Raw genomic sequence first — 17,810 nt, 5'->3', positions numbered from 1 at the left:
AGATTTATCTTGGCTCCTGTGTGTTTTCTTAATGTTCAGAATGTTTCTTAATCTTAATTTTTTTATGTTTATTGGACTATAGTTGCTTTATAGTGTTGTATTCGTTTCTGCTGTACTGATTCAGCAAAGTGAGTCAGATATAAGTATACATATATCTCCCCTTTTTTTGGATTTCCTTCCAATATTAGGTTACCACAGAGCATTGAGTAGAGTTCACTGTAGGCACATTATTTAATTGAACACCCATTTTTTTGTTTTTAACTTTTTTGTTAATCTAGCACAGGTTAACAAAGTAATAAATTAATTCAAAACTTTGAAAATTATAGTGTTTACGAAGGATGTTTCAGATTTTTGTTATAATTTTGGTGAAATGGTCTCAGCTAAAAAAATACTTGACATTTGCCTGCCCTTAGAAGTTTGCATTTTTAGATACTGTTCAAAATACACTTCACATGTACTACTTACATGTTAGTATACAGGCTTGTCTTCTCAGTGAAAGCAGAGGCTTGATTCTCTCTGTTACATAAGGAAGCAAAAGCTCAAACTAAAATGTTCCTCTGTGTTAGAATGAGCCTTTTATGTGTGAGAGGGTGGGCAAAGGGCTTAGCCATAAAGCTCAGTTGTTCCTCAGTTTAGGACTTGCTTTTAGGACTTAAATTTTTCAGGAAGAATTCCTCTCATATGATCGTATGCTGCCTCTTCCATGTTTCCACAGGTAACACGGATTGTATTATTATGGGTAAATAATCATTTCAATGATTTTGAAGGTGATCCTGCTATGACTCGATTTCTAGAGGAATTTGAAAAAAATCTGGAAGATACAGTAAGGCTCAGAATTTTATCTTCTTCAGGGTTTGGGGATTCTTATCAATCTCTTCTGTCCCCCTGCTGAAGAATTGCAGCTCAGAATAGCTTTCATCTTTTCCTGTGTTCTGAGAACTTTCAAATCTGTATTCTATACTTCGGCTCATCCTCTGCTGCTTCAACCCAAACAAAGATCATACTTCTTCCAGAGTCTTCACTGATTTAGGCATTCAAATACACATATTTATCAGACCTACATTAGACTTTCTAAGTCTCCCTTCTGCATGTGATTTCATTTGTTTTTAATATGCAACACCTCAGATAATACCCTTAAGGTCTTCTTAACTTTCATGGTAGCTATTTATAAATCTATTTTATTCTTCATATTAGAAATAAAAACTTTGAACTGCAACTCAGTTGTCTGTTCCAGGCAACTTGAATTTTTAGAAAATAAATAATAATGCAGCTCAGGAGTTAGATTGCCTGAATTAACAACATTCAGACTTCACCACTTGGTAGATATGTGAACTTGAAAGGATTGTCCAACCTTAACATGCCTCCGTTGTCTTATTTTATAGATAGTAGCCTCTAGGTTGTTGGGATTGTCTTGAGGGTTATAGTGAGCTATGAATATAAGAATCTGCAAACAAAACCTGGCACGGCAATTTTTCAAGAACCGTTGTTATTATTACAGAGTAGAAGTGGATTAAGTTGAATAAAGGGGAAATTTCAGATTGTTTTGTCTCTTTTCTTACCTCTTGATTCCTGTAGCCTGTTCAGCAGCACATCTGCTCTATGCAAAATAGGGAGAATGAACAGGGAACTTGATTAATAAGCCCGTTGAGGCTCACCAACATCATTTGGTGCTTCCGTTGCTGGCTATGTAAATATTCAAGGGGCTTACGAAACTATCTTGCAATCATGGGATTTTTTTTTCTCCCAGTAATTGAGTCAGTCATCAAATATTTACTGAATTCTGCTGTATACTCCAAGCTGTTATATAGGATCAGAAGAGGTGTAAAACTTGGTTTCTACCCTGAGAAAAACTTTAGTTTTTTGTATGGACATGAGATTTATTTAATACACTATTTGAGAACAGTTGAATTCTCTGCTGATACATTAAACTGATACTAGAACTTGAAAGCTAAAATGTGCTGAGTTTAATGAAGATCTAAAATAATATAGGAAGATCTAAATTATAAGAATAATATTTCTGAAAGAGATGGAGACTTGCATGTGTCTGAGTATTAGACAGTGTTTGGGAAAGTGGTTGAAGTCCTTTAAGGTTTTAAATAAAAGTTTAAAAATATTCTGGTTTTATGTAACAGCTAGGAGATAAGCATGATGGTAATACAGAATGTGTTATTACTTAGATTCAGAAAATGAAGAAATTTTTTTGTCATCACTGTCCGAATAAGACACCACTTTGAAATCTTTTCTAACTTGTGATTATCTAGAAATTTTCTAAAACCATATTAAGGGATCTTATTCTTGAGACTGCTCTAGGGTGGAAGGTTTCCCTCCTTCAGTTTTATTTACCCATACTTATATATTCTTTATTTACTCTAGTTTTAATAATTTTAGGTTGTATTTTTTAAAGCCTATAGGAATAGATAATATACATTTATATATATGTTACCCCTTTCTACTTTGTAGAAAATGAATGGTCATCTCCGGTTATTGAATATTGCGTGTGCTGCAAAGGCTAAGTGGAGACAGGTTGTGCTGCAGAAGGCTTCCCGGGAGTCACCTCTGCATTTCAGCCTAAGTGGAGGAAGTGAGAAGGGATTTGGTATTTTTGTTGAAAGCGTAGAATCTAGTAGCAAAGCTGCTGATGCAGGACTGAAACGTGGTGATCAAGTAAGTAAATAACAACCATTTAAAGCCTTTTTATAAGTAATAGGAGTGCTACTTTTCTCATATGATAATATTCTAGTAAGCATGATCAATTTAAGGAAATACCTTTGAAACCTTTTTTTAGAGGTGGTATTTTTAAATGGTTTATTTTTAAAATGTGTTTGTCATATATCCATTACTCTTAATGGAAAATTTGATATAGCATGTCCAGAAACAGCCTGGTAGTCTGGCCACTATCAGTCCGAATGGTCCTGCCCATCCTCCAAGTATTAGGAAACTCTGTCATTTGGCAACTTCACAGTATTCCAGAAAGATCAGTAAGAGAGTTAGCACCCTTGCATGTTTTAAAGGAGTAAGCACTTCTGTCCATACCACTCTAAAATTAAGTGGCCAAAGATTTACCGTAAATGATGGTTTTGTTTTAAATAATGTTCATATGGTAACAAAACTATTCGGTACATCCGTAAGTAGAGTGAGCTGGTTGAAGGATTACGAAAAGGAAGGGGAAGATACTGGGAGTAAGTAGATAGGGATTTATTCCCTCCGTGGAGGCATTAGTAAACTATAGAAAAATATATTTTCAAAAGTGAAAGTGCTGACAACTTTGTTACTAAAAGAAATACAATTCCTAGACCTACCTCAGTCTTAGTAATCACATTCTGCAGCGTTAAGGACTGGGAATCTGTATTTTGAACAAAGCTCTCAAAATCTCATGTACACCAGAGTGGTTTCTCTTCTAGCTAAATCATTTGGGAAACTGACTTTGTTCCACTTAAAAATTTTTGTTTGTTTATGCATTCATTTAGAATGTGACTTTATTTTACTTGTAATCAAACTATGGTGTTTTTTGTTTTTTAATTAAGGCATTCACAGGGACTTCCCTGGTGGTTCACTGGTTAACAGTCTGTGCTTCCACTGCAAGGGGCACAGGTTCAATCCCTGGTCAGGGAACTAAGATCCCACATGCCACATGGCATGACATAAATCAAGCAAGCAGGCATGCATTCACATTATTAAAAGTTCTGTACTTCAAAACAGTGGCTTTCAACCAGCAGTAATTTTGTCACCCAGGAGACATTTGGTAATGTCTGGAGTTATTTTTGATTGTCATGACTTGGGAATTACTACTGGCATGTAGTGGATAGAGGCCAGGGATACTGCTGAATAGCCAGGAACACCCTGTGAGAAAGCAGCCACATGGCAGTTATCCAGCCCAGATATCAGTATCTAAATATCAGTAGTTCAGGGAGTTAAGAAACTGATATAAACGAATCATATATTACAATAAAATCTTTAAAATTTAAGAATAAATGATATGATTTTAAAAAATAAACTCTGACACAAAGTTTTAATGATACTCTTCTTCCTCTAGGGGAGATTTTTAGAATAGAGATTTCTGGGCTTTACTCAGACTACTCATTAAGAATATCTAGTTCCTAGGAATTTGGTGTCATATATTTTTTGGTCAAGTATTTTTTGGTAAACATGTTTAAGAATCTCATTCTTCATAGAAGAAAAAGAAAAGAATAGTCCAGCAGTTTCATGCCTGAGAGAGGAGAGAAATTTATTGTTATTTTACTTCTTCCCTCAGGCCTTCCAAGTATGGTTGAAATTATCTGAGATTTTCAATAACTCATTTTTTATTACTTTTTTGTCATTTTTTTAATATTGTGAATATTCTTTTTTAAGAGTACTTTGGTGTTTGCATTAAGTTTCATAAGTTTATTACTAAGAATCATTTTGCACCTGCCCACTGCTTTCATTAATCACCTCTACTTCGTCTATGCCACATGGTGCCATTATTTTGATTTATTTCACAGTTGTCTTCCAGTACTTCTAGTACCTTTTCTAGGACTTCTTTCAGAAAGGGCAAATGAGTACTCTAGCTTTATGTCCCTTACAGGTCTAATGATATCTTTGTTCAATGGAGTATAAAAATCTTTGATCACAGTCATTTTTCTCCCAGAACACTGATATCACAGAGAGGTATCACATCATCCTAATAAGGTCCCCCAAAAGTCTAAACCATTCTATTTCTTTTTTAGGTGCCTTTGGCCACCTCCACAAATCCCCAAGAGTGATGCTTATAGTCTTTATTCTAAGTCGTTGGAATTCAGAATATTCAAGTGATCTGTTAAAAACAAAAAATATAACCTTTTATTTTATTGCCTGATATTAGATGATCCATGACAGTATGTAAACTGAAGACTTATTTAAACTCTGGAAATTTAACTTCTGTGATTTTTTTTCTTTTTCTTTTCCTAATATTTTTTTTTCCTCACTCCTTTTTATCCTTTTAAAATCTCTGTGTCAGCCCTCAAGATCTATCTTCTTCTGTGCTGCCTTTTTTTCCCTCATCATGTCTTGTCTCTTTGTCCTTTTTCCTTGGAATCAGCACTTTTTGAATAAACTCCTGAGATTCTGAGGTACAGCCAGGTTTGTGAAGCCCTGATATGAATGGTCAGCAATGTCAGATGGAACAAGAGCCCATAACAGTTGTGCTTGTTGCTTTTGGACTGCCTGATTCAGTCAGTGGCAGGAAATGATACTAGCTGTAATTAGAATACCACTTTTAAATGAATTTACCCCTTTTTTAAATGCAGTAAATTTGCATTAAAATACTTCACTAAAATTTGTGTAAACACACACAGGTGATGATTTTTATGAGCTGATCTGACACAATTGATATTTTCCCTTCATATATAAAACATTATATTTTAAATTTTTTTCCAGTATTATCCCAAAGGAAATGAACTGACAAAAATGTTTATAGTAGAGATTTAGGAAAATACCACAATATAGGGAAAAACTGCTGCTGCTGCTGCTAAGTCACTTCAGTCGTGTCCGACTCTGTGTGACCCCATAGACGGCAGCCCACCAGGCTCCCCCATCCCTGGGATTCTCCAGGCAAGAACACTGGAGTGGGTTGCCATTTCCTTCTCCAAGAGAATAGCTATTAGACAGTATAGACAGTAATTCCACTTCTCACAGATAACTATTGTTCACATATAGGTACGTTTTATTTGTTTTATTTTTTTCACCATTAAACTTAAAGTTGAAGAAATAACTAATACTATTTCTGTCTTTGTATTATTTGAACACTTTCTTCAAGATAATGGAAGTAAATGGACAAAATTTTGAGAATATAACGTTTGTGAAGGCCCTTGAAATTTTGAGGAATAATACTCATCTTGCACTTACTGTAAAGACCAACATTTTTGGTGAGTTTTGTTGTAAAAATCTATTTGAGCCCTTTTTTTTAATAATAGAAAAGAAAAAAGTCAACAATGATAAGGAGGATAGTAAAAATATTTAAAACATGTTTCTATCTAAGCTTTTGAACATTTTAGGATCTTTAGTGTTTGATTATAATATTCTGTATTCTAGAATTTTCATTTTTTATTTGTATTTAATTTGAAATCTTAGTTAAAATAAGTATACAACTGCACTTAGTCATTTATGAAATGTCTACTCAGTATTATGTACTGTACTTCACCTGGAAATACTCAATGAAACATAGAAGTCATCAGCTTTTTTTCTTCCTGCTAATGTGCAAATCAGTCTACTTCTAGGGAAATAGCAGTATCAGTGCCAGTTAGCTGTTTCATGGAAATGAACAGAGTAAAACATTGAAGTAATTAATCAGTGAATTGCTGATTTTTAATAGCAGCATACTCTGCCTTTCTGTCTCAAACTGTTGATTCAGTTCAGTTCAGTTGCTCAGTCATGTCCAGCTCTTTGCGACCCCCTGAACCACAGCGTGCCAGGCCTCCCTGTCCATCACCAACTCCCGGAGTTGACCCAAACTCATATCCATTGACTCAGTTATGCCATCCAACCATCTAATCCTCTGTAGTCCCCTTCTCCTCATGCCCTCAATCTTTCCCAACATCAGGGTCTTTTCCAATGAGTCAGCTCTTTGCATCAGGAGGCCAAAGTATTGGAGTTTCAGCTTCAACATCAGTCCTTCCAATGAACACCCAGGACTGATCTTCTTTAGGATGCACTGGTTAGATATCCTTGCAGTCCAAGGGACTCTCAATCTCAAAGAGTCTTCTCCAACACCACAGTTCAAAATCATCAATTCTTCGGCGCTCAGCTTTCTTCACAGTCCAACTCTCATATCCATACACGACCACTGGAGGAAAAACCACAGCCTTGACTAGACGGACCTTTGTTGACAAAGTAATGTCTCTGCTTTTTAACATGATGTCTAGGTTGGTCATAGCTTATCTTCCAAGGAACAAAATGTCTTTTAATTTCATGGCTACAATCAGCATCTGCAGTGATTTTGGAGCCCCCTAAAATAAAGTCAGCCACTGTTTCCCCATCTATTTGCCATGAAGTGATGGGACCGGATGTCATTATCTTAGTTTTCTGAATGTTGAGCTTTAAGCCAACCTTTTCACTCTCCTCCTTCACTTTCATCAAGAGGCTCTTTAGTTCCTGTTCACTCTCTGCCATAAGGGTGGTGTCATCTGCATATCTGAGATTATTGATATTTCTCCTGGCAATCTTGATTCCAGCTTGTGCTTCATCCAGCCCAGCGTTTCTCATGATGTACTCTGCATATAAGTTAAGTAAGCAGGGTGACAATATACAACCTTTTCCTATTTGGAACCAGTTTGTTGTTCCATGTCCAGTTCTAACTGTTGCTTCCTGACCTGCATACAGGTTTCTCAAGAGGCAGGTCAGGTGGTCTGCTATTCCCATCTCTTGAAGATTTTTCCACAGTTTGTTGTGAACCACACAGTCGAAGGTTTTGGCATAGTCAAAGCAGAAATAGATGTTTTTCTCGAACTCTCTTGCTTTTTCAACGATCCAGCAGATGGCAATTTGATATCTGGTTCCTCTGCCTTTGCTAAAACTAGCTTGAAGATCTAGACGTTCATGGTTCATGTATTGCTGAAGCCTGGCTTGGAGAATTTTGAGCATGACTTTACTGGTGTGTGAGATGAGTGCAATTGTGCGGTAGTTTGAGCATTCTTTGGCATTGCTTTTCTTTGGGATTGGAATGAAAACTGACCTTTTGCAGTCCTGTGGCCACTGCTGAGTTTTCCAAATTTGCTGGCATATTGAGTGCAGCACTTTCACAGCATCATCTTTTAGGATTTGAAATAGCTCAACTGGAATTCATCACCTCCACTAGCTTTGTTCATAGTGATGCTTCCTAAAGCCCACTTGACTTCACATTCCAGGATATCTGGCTCTAGGTGAGTGATCACACCATCATGATTATCTGGGTCGTGAAGATCTTTTTTGTACAGTCCTTCTGTGTATTCTTGCCACTGCTTCTTAATATCTTCTGCTTCTGTTAGGTCCATACCATTTCTGTCCTTTTTTGAGCCCATCTTTGCATGAAATATTCCCTTGGTATCTCTAATTTTCTTGAGGAGATCTTTAGTCTTTCCCATTCTATTGTTTTCCTCTGTTTCTTTGCATTGATCGCTGAGAAAGGCTTTCTTATCTCTCCTTGCTGTTCTTTGGAACTCTGCATTCAGATGCTTTTATCTTTCCTTTCTCCTTTGCTTTTTGTGTTTCTTTTCACAGCTATTTGTAAGGCCTCCTCAAGACAGCCATTGTGCTTTTTTGCATTTCTTTTTCTTGGGGATGGTCTTGATCCCTGTCTCCTGTACAGTGTCACGAACCTCTGTCCATAGTTCATCAGGCACTCTTATCAGATCTAGTCCCTTAAATTTATTTCTCCCTTCCACTGTATAATCATAAGGGGTTTGGTTTAGGTCATACATGAATGGTCTAGTGGTTTTCCCCACTTTCTTCATTTTAAGTCTGAATTTGGCAGTTTTGGCAGATCATGTGGTTCATGATCTGAGCCACAGTCAGCTCCTGGTCTTGTTTTTGCTGACTGTATAGAGCTTCTCCATCTTTGGCTGCAAAGAATATAATCAATCTGATTTCAGTATGGTACTTGAAGTGTGTTTTGATTTTGTAACTATTTGAATTCAGCAAGTCTAAGCTTCTACTTTTAACTTAATCTACTATTTGGGTTTTTTTGTCTTTTTAGCTTTTGAAAAACACTGCAACTTGGTTAGACTTCATAGGATTTTCTCTAAAATTTTGAAAAGGGCAACAGTAAAAACAATATAACAGTTGGAAACTATCAAAGAAAATTTAAGAGTCTTTATAGTAAGAAGGAAAAAAATTCACATTATTTAGGTTGAATTTTGATAAAGAAGAGTTGAATTTAAACACTGCCTATGGAAGAGTGTGCGTGTATGTATGTTTACCTCCACTTTGGCTTCTAATACTGCATTTAGTCATAATGAAAAATGAAACATTTGGTGTTTTTCCTCTTTTCACTTGAGTCCCTTTTATTAAATGACATCATGCTAAATCTGGCATAAAGCAGTCTATTAGCAATTTACAAATATTGTATAAGCACACTTATTTTTAGCATGGTAAACCTATGCTAAAAATTTATAGTTTTTGAATTTCCTTTGGGCTAGTATCTAGAAATACCAACTTTTGGGTTAAACTGAAAGGATTCTAATTTTGAAAAATAGGGAAGCAGAGGTTATTCTGACACTTGAAGCAAATTAGCTTCTCAATTCAGTTTCTTCAGCTCTGTTTCATAGGTTTAAAAACATCAATACCTTTAAACTTCTTTTGTTCCTGGCATATAATAATTATTAACTAGTATCAAATGTGGTTGTGTATAAAAACATGGAGATAGTATAATGTAGTGGTTAACACCATAGACCCTGGGAAACAAAATTGATATGAAGGATGCAAGAGAAAGAGAAACCACAGCCTCCGAACTCTATGAATAGTGAGAAACAATTGCCCAAAGAACCCTAGACTGAATGTTGCAGAGCATGAGAGTTATGTGGTGCTACAGAAGGCGGCACATACCCTCAACAACTCCCTACTTGCCCCAGCCAGAGGGTAGTCAGCTAACATTCTTCCCATGCAAAATGCCGAAGAGTATCTCAAAGGATTATAAGTAGAACAGTTGCTGAAATGAAGTATTTTAGTCTGGTTGTGATGCCTGGAATAAAGTCCCAGTAACTCTGGCATTACCATGAAAGATAGTTACTTAAAAAATAAGAAAAACAAGTCTTAAAGTATGCAGAGACATATTTTAGTAAAAAAGACAAACACTGAGTAGAAGGAAAAGATAAGTTGAAGAAATCACCTTTATGGAACAAAAAAATGCAAAATGCAATTGAGTGCAATTGAATGCAATTCCAAGAGATCTAAAAGAAAATATGAAGAAGAAAGTAGTTAGAAAACAATGGCAGATGCCGTGTCAGAATGAAAAATCAGGATGTGACTCCCAATTCAAAGAGCCACCTATAATCTTAGCAAAATTAATTTAAAAAAACTTGTCAACTTACTATTTCTGGTGTTGACTGAGAACAACTAAAAGGGCTGGCTGGTGAAGAGCTGCTGCTGCTAACTGCTGCTAAGTCACTTCAGTCGTGTCCGAATCTGTGCGACCCCATAGACGGCAGCCCAGCAGGCTCCCCTGTCCCTGGGATTCTCCAGGCAGGAACACTGGAGTGGGTTGCCATTTCCTTCTCCAGTGTGTAAAAGTGAAAGTGAAGTCACTCAGTCGTGTCCGACCCTTAGCGACCCCACGGACTGCAGCCTACCAGGCTCCTCCATCCATGGGATTTTCCAGGCAAGAGTACTGAAGTGGGGTGCTATTGCCTTCTCCAAGTGAAGAGCTACCTGTTATTAAACAGAGAAATTAGACCTCAGAGTCGTGGAGCCATTATCTGCTGCAGAGCATTTACCAGTACAGTACAGGGAAAGCGACTAAGAGACTGAGCCTTTTTTTTTTTTTGGCCGTAGACTCCCAGGAAAAGGGCAAAGATTTGGAATCTTGCAGTTGCTAAAAGCACAGACTCTGTGTCTGATCCCTTACCACTCGTTTAAGACTGTACCCTCCACCCCAAAAGGATGTTTTTCCCCCAGGGCTATACTCAAAGCAGCACGAAACCTGGATGTGCATATTATAACGGAGACCAAAAAGGACCAAGAAGAAGCCTGACAAGGGATGGGAAGGGAAACTCCTAAAGCTCAGACAGCGTTAGAAAATTCCCACAGTTTTGTTTGTTTGTTTTCCCCCACTCTTTTTTTCCCATTCTCTCAGGCCCCGGCCTTCAAGAAATCCTGTGGCCTTGCCTCACAAAATATTCTTTATCCCTTAATGGAACTGTGTCTTCAAAAAAGCAAGGCCAACGTCACTGCTCCCCGCCGCCACACACACACACACACACACACACACTGTCCTCTTCTACTTGGCCCCTGAGGCACTGCAGTGGACAGTTTGGAGGCCTAAGGAACTAGAAAGTGTACCAGGTTGATAACTGACATGAAGGAAGCAATCCCATAAAGTTGTTTATGAAATCCTTGGATCACCTACGTCCTATAGGTACATGAATCAGATTCTATTTAGCATATCATAGACTTTGAGAACTGGCACACACAGACCTCTACTCAGGTCCCAGCCTGACCACTAGATGGTCCAAGTGGACACATCTTTATAGCACTGCAGTGGATTTGAAAATTAAACACTGGACCACCACTCACAGGAGGCTAAGCAAAAATACCCACATTTTCCATAGGTTGCAAATAGGACTCAGCAGTTTTAACAGTAGCAAGGAGTCCTCATTACAGTTTTCTTTAAATTTATTCTGTATGGGGTTTGCTCAGCATTTGAATTTTGCATTGATGTTACTCATCAGTTTTCAAAATTTCATGGCCATTATTGATTGCTACTGCCCCTCTTTCTTTCCTTTGCATGTGGGAAGTCAGTCACTTATATGATAGAAGATTTGTGTTTCAACTATTGATTACATTCTGTTCTGTTCTAACTTTAGCTTTGTGTTTCAGTTTGGATATTTTCTAATGACCTGTGTTTAAGAAAGTTACACCATTTTCTGCTGTACCCAGTCTGATGATAAATGCATGCCTTGAATTTAAATTTAGTTATTTTTCAGTTCTGGAATATTCACTTCAATCTCTTATAAACTCCAGTTCTTTGTTGCACTTCTTCATCTTTTAATCCATTTTATCTCTTTTCCTCTGTGTTCTTCAATGTAAAGATTATAAAATCCTTGTGTATTAACTCTAACATTTGGATTATCTTTTACTCTCTTTTTCCCTCTGGCTATTTTCTTTCCTTGCATCTTAAAATTTTTTATTGTATGCTGTACTTTGTATATAAAGAAACCTTAGTAGTAAAGTTAGTAATTTTTCACAGATAGGATTTGCCATTTCCTTTGTTTAATCAGACAGAGTAAGGGAATTGAGCTGGGTCAGACTGAGTTGCAGAATTACTTAGGCTGTGTCCATTGGTTTCAAGTTGACAGCAGATTTGTCATGTGCTTGATGTAGGCCCCTTCTCTAGGGGAACTTTGTCTCTAAGCAGAGACTGAAAAATTCCACTCTGCTTTTTCACCCTTGTCTTCCCAACCACTTCCCTACCTCCAGTCTCTTGATTCAGAATCTGGTAGCTTTGTCTCCTTTTTTATAATTAATTCCTTCAGAGATTTTGAGCCTAGCTCTTCAGCTTCCCATCCCAAGCCAATAAATCTGTTGTGTTTGTTGGACATCTCTCCCTGTTGTGTGACTTTGTTTCCCAAGTACCATGAGATTCTAAGAAATTTCCAGCCCCATGCCTTGTCTTACAATAGAGAGATTTCATGAAGAGAAGAGACACTGCTTTGGTGCTTCTCTATGTTCCAGTTTTCTTGCCATTACTCGCCTCCATTAAAACTTCTTTTTCCTCTAGTAATCCCTCTACCTGATTCTCACCTTCTGTTTATGTTTAGACTGAGCAAATGTCCCCAGAGAAGAAAACAGCTAGCAATCTCTGTTTACCCTTTCCTGCTCTGGAGTTTGCATTCATCTATTCCTTACTTTCTGCAACTTTCTAACAACTGTAAATATCCCACCACTCAGATAATTTATGATTAGCATTTTAATTGTTTAATCAAAGTAATATGTGCATGTTTTACCAATTATACTAAAGAGAGACACCCAGTGGGAACATATTGTGTGTCCAGTGTGTTGTACCTTTCCATAGTAGTTCGTATCAATTTATTTCTTTTATAATTGTTACTGTATCACATTCCATCACACTGTTAGCATAATCTATTGATCTGGTGTTTCATGTTGCTGGATGTTTTAGGATTGTTCATAGTTTTTGCTATTTATAATGATGTAGTAAATATCCTTTGTATTTATCTTTTATGTTTATGTAGATATAGCTATAAGATAAATTTCTCCGAGTGGAATTACCTTTATAGTTACTTTGGTTTTACTTTCTTAAAGTTCCCCAATCTATTTATAAACTTCATTCATCAGTGTATAACAGTGCCTCTGCAGTGGGTTTAATGAACTTTTTAGTTTCTGATATACTGCCTTTAATAATGAGGGAAGTTGAGCACCTTTTTTATGTGCTAACATTTATTTTTTATGAACAGTCTTTTCACTTGTCCATTATATGTTGAGTTACTCATCTTTTATTGATTTATTTGAATGTCTAATAAGTAAAAAAGTTTTCTTTTGTCTAAAGGTTGCACATATTTTCCCCAGGTTATCTTTTGACTTTCCATGTTCATTTGTTTTGGTTTGTGTGTGTAAATACATATACACATATACATATATAGAGAGACTAAGAAATTTTTAGTCTTTGTATAGTCAAATTTATTAAGCATTTCTTTTATTCTTGGGCACTTTCATCTTATGTTCATATATTATATCTAATATTGATGCTTAATTGTTTTCTAATTATGTTTGTTTACCATCCATTAATTTTTGTTCCTCAGTATTTTTTTAGTTTAACATAATCATTTCTTTATCTACAAAGCATGTGTTGCAGATTTTTACTTATAATTATATACGTAAGTCCAGTAAAGATATAAGCTACCTTGTACACTCTTGAATCACCATACATACACTCTGCAACCAGAGATATCTGCTGCCTGTAAATTCCTGTTGCTCTTAACGGGAAGTTCAAACACCTTACAGTAACTTTATCAGGCCCTTTTTCTACCTTGTTCTTCAGTCATCTTTTTTCTTGAACTTTCCTTCTGCCACAGGTGCTTTAAACTTGAGGTTTCCTCTACCTAGAATTACTCCTCCTACTCCCTTTGCCTAGTTAAAATCAACTCACTTTACTGATCTCTTCTTACGTGGTGATTTAATGAAGGAAGATTTTCTTTTTCTTGCTGTCTTAACTAGTTCCTCTAGTTTTGTTCTCTCCAATCCAATTATCATTGACTGATTGTATGTTTCATAACTGAAAGAATCTGCAAACAGCAAGCATAGTCTTCAGCTATTCAAAGGTCAGTAAATATTTTTGGAATGGATCAGTATCTTGACTTTAGCTCAAAAAGCATTTTTATTTTTACCACATGGCTTAAAGTGAATGTTTTTTAAAAACTGCATTGTTGTCGTTGTTCAGTTGCTGAGTCGTATCCGACTCTTTTGTGATGACCACCTGGACTGCATCATGCAGGGCTTCCCTGTTCATCACCTTCTCCCGGAGCTTGCCCAAACTCATGTCATTGACCTGGTGATGCCATTTAACCATCTTGTCCTCTTTCATCCCCTTCTCCTGCCTTTGGTCTTTCCCAGCATCAGGGTCTTTTCTAATGAGTTCAGCTCTTTGCATCAGGTGGCCAAAGTATTAGAGCTTCAGCTTCAGCATCAATTCTTCCAGTGAATATTCAGGGTTGATTTCCTTTAGAATTGACTGGTTTGGTCTCCTTGTAGTTCAAAGGACTCTAAAGAATCTTCTCCAACGCCACAATTCAAAAGCATCAATTCTTCAGCGCTTTGCCTGCCTTATGGTCCAACTCTCACATCCAGATATGACTACTGGAAAAATCATAGCTTTGACTATACAGACTTTTGCTGGCAAAGTAATGTCTCTGCTTTTTAATATGCTGTCTAGGTTGGTCATAACTTTTCTTCCAAGGAGCAAGTCTTTTAATTTCATGACTGTAGTCACCATCTGAAGTGATTTTAGAGTCCAAGAAATAAAGTCTGTCTCTGTTTCCATTGTTTCCCCATCTATTTGCCATGAAGTGATGGGACCAGATGCTATGATCTTAGTTTTTTAAATGTTGAGTTTTAAGCCAGCTTTTGCACTTTCCTCTTTCACTTTCATCAGCAGGCTCTTTAGTTTTTCTTCGCTTTCTGCCTTAAGAGTGGTGTCATCTGCATACCTGAAGTTATTGCTGTTTCTCCCAGTAATCTTGATTCTAGCTTGTGCTTCTATCAGCCCAGCATTTCACATGATGTACTCTGAATATATGTTAAATAATCTGTGTGGCAATATACAGCCTTGACATACTCCTTTCCCAATTTTCAACCAGTCTGTTGTTCCATGTCTAGTTCAAGCTTTTGCTTCTTGACCTGCCTACAGGTTTCTCAAAAGGCAGGTAAGGTGGTCTGGTGTTCCCATCTCTTGAAGAATTTTCCAGTTTGTTGTAATCCACACAGTCAAAGGCTTTAGCATAGTCATTGAAGCAAAAGTAGATTTTTTTTCCTGAAATTTTCTTGCTTTTTCTGTGATTCAGCGGATGTTAGCAATTTGATCTCTGGTTATTCTGCCTTTTCTAAATCCAGCTTGAACATCTAGAAGTTCTCCATTCTCTTTCTGTTAAAGCCTTGCTTGAAGGATTTTGAGCATTACTTTACTAGTGTGTGGGATGAGTTCAATTGTGCATTAGTTTGAACATTGTTTGGCATTGCCTTTCTTTGGAATTGGAATGAAAGCTGACCTTTTCCAGTCCTGTGGCCACTGCTGAGTTTTCCAAATTTGCTGGCATATTGAGTACAGCACTTTAACAGCATCATCTTTTAGGATTTGAAATAGTTCAGCTGGAGTTCCATCACCTCCAGTAGCTTTATTTGTAGTGGTGCTTCCTAATGCCCACTTGACTTTGCACTCCAGGCTGTCTGGTTCGAGGTGAGTGATCAGACTATCTTGGTTATCTGGGTTATAAAGATCTTTTTTGTATGGTTTTTCTGTGTATTCTTGCCACCTCTTCTTAATATCTTCTGCTTCTGTTAGGTCCATACCATTTCTGTCGTTTTTTGGTATTTTGATGGTTAAAGTTTGCAAAACGAGGCCTGACTTGTAGTATTTACGTCTCATCTCAAATGATAAGGGATAAAATATAAATAATAGAATCTGAGTACTTTTTTCTATAAAACCTGGGTTGATTAGCAATTATATTGTTTATTACCTAAACAGCAGCCCTTGGGCTTTTGAAACATGCTGGCAATCTGCCCACTTCACTTCTGTTTTCACTAGTGAATTTCTTTTATCACTATTGGGTCAGCATCAGAATTATAGTCAGGTATAAAAGATGAAAAGTGAATATAGCTGATTAATGAAGAGTGAGTGTAAATTTTATAATGCAGTGAGATATAATAAGGCTATGAAAGACCAGATGATAGAAAACAACTATGTTTATCTAAAATCTGTCGTTGATAGAAAAACTTTCTAATGAGAAGAAATGACAGTTTTTTTAATTTATTTCCACAGTGTTCAAAGAGTTACTTAGTAGGACTGAACAAGAGAAATCTGGTGTTCCTCATATTCCCAAAATTGCTGAAAAAAAAAGTAATCGCCACTCAATCCAGGATGTACCAGGAGATCTTGAACAGACATCACAGGAGAAAGGAAATAAGAAAATAAAAGCAAATACTGTTTCAGGTGGAAGAAACAAAATCAGGAAAATTTTGGATAAAACACGATTTAGTATCTTGCCTCCAAAACTATTTAGGTAGGTAATGACAATCTCTGTTATGTAGGCATTTTCCTATAAAGTTTTATGGAAAAAGGGAAATTGGGTCACTTTTAGTTTTTATACAGCTATTGCATCATGCAATGTACAAGCAATCCATAAATAAGTAAGAATAAATTCTAAATGTCTTATCACTTCAATGAAGTTATCATTGTTAGATTATATAGTCTTCCATTAGCCTTGATCTGAATTTTAGAAAAGACTGTTTATTTTATTTTATGAAATCTTTTCTTTTTTTTTTTTTTTTTGGTCCAGTGTCAGTCCTGTGATCTGCAAATTTGGACACCTTAAAACTTGAGACATATTCACTGATACTATTTTTTTTTTTGTCTATCAAATTTTTCTTTTATTGCACTATTTATTCCCTCTTGAATTCTAAAGCTAACCTTTTTAAACAAATCTATTTCTGTTTTCAAAACAAAATATCACCAAATCTGAGTAGAACCTCAGGATTTTAAATGCAGATTAAATCCATAAAATACTGATAAAATGAATCCAGTGTCATGACTGGGAATTGCTCTAATACATATTTTATCTGTGTATATTTTATAGTGTCCACTTTCTAAAGTAATCAGAAAAGTTATAATCAAAGTACTTAGCACATAGTAGTCACTCAATGTTTGCTGAATTAAGGCAATAAATCAGTGAAAGGAAAGAAAGCATATTCAAAGAAAATACTGAGTTTGACTCTTGAGAGTTCCTTGTACTGTGCCAGGTGATAATTACAGAGCTGTAAAGAGGTAGTCCCTGCGTTTAGGGGATTCATAGCAGGAACCCTTTATTCTTCACACATTTATTATAAACTAGACACAATGAGAAGGAAATGGCAATCCACTCCAGTGTTCTTGCCTGGAGAATCCCAGGGACGGGAGAGCCTGGTGGGCTGCCATCTATGGGGTTGCACAGAGTCAGACACGACTGAAGCGACTTAGCAGCAGCAGCAGACACAATATCCAGAGATAGAAATAGTGAAAGTAGAACGAGTTTTTTACCCTGTAAGAACTGGTTGTCCAAAACAGAAAATGAGCAAGTGGTCCATTACAGGGGGATAATTATTTTGATATGTACAAAGGCAGAAACAAACTTGGTAGATTTGGGTAGACTGTGTTTCTCAGTGCATACCTAATGATGAAGCGTGATAGATAGGTTAGTGAATGATTTTGAATATTATGCTGAAGATATGGACTTCATGTCATAATAGGGGGCCATCAAAGACATGTGATGTGGTAAGATTTACTCTTTTAAGATCTTTTAGCTGTGGTAGTGATTTGGGGTTGACGGTGCAACACAGTATAGCAATAACAACAAGATTAATTAGGAACGAGGTAAATGTCAGCTCTTATCTTTTACTTA

At 36.5% G+C, this 17,810-nt stretch overlaps 1 protein-coding gene across 10 annotated transcripts in view; it reads left to right on the top strand.

The window, feature by feature from the left end:
* The window catches only part of RAPGEF6 (Rap guanine nucleotide exchange factor 6), a 221,326-nt gene that overhangs the window by 141,049 nt on the left and 62,467 nt on the right, over positions 1 to 17,810 (top strand). For all 10 annotated transcript variants that reach the window (XM_055430393.2, XM_055430398.2, XM_055430392.2 and 7 more), the window contains 4 exons: positions 716 to 823; positions 2,461 to 2,664; positions 5,774 to 5,882; positions 16,196 to 16,436. In XM_055430393.2, the coding sequence (XP_055286368.2) occupies positions 716 to 823; positions 2,461 to 2,664; positions 5,774 to 5,882; positions 16,196 to 16,436 (662 nt within the window). The remainder of the gene's footprint in view (positions 1 to 715; positions 824 to 2,460; positions 2,665 to 5,773; positions 5,883 to 16,195; positions 16,437 to 17,810) is intronic.

This window comes from Moschus berezovskii, chromosome 8, assembly GCF_049115385.1.
Source record: "Moschus berezovskii isolate FMDL1 chromosome 8, NW_MosBer_1.0, whole genome shotgun sequence".
NCBI classification, from domain to species: domain Eukaryota; kingdom Metazoa; phylum Chordata; class Mammalia; order Artiodactyla; family Moschidae; genus Moschus; species Moschus berezovskii.
This window is presented reverse-complemented; position numbering and strand designations above follow the sequence as displayed.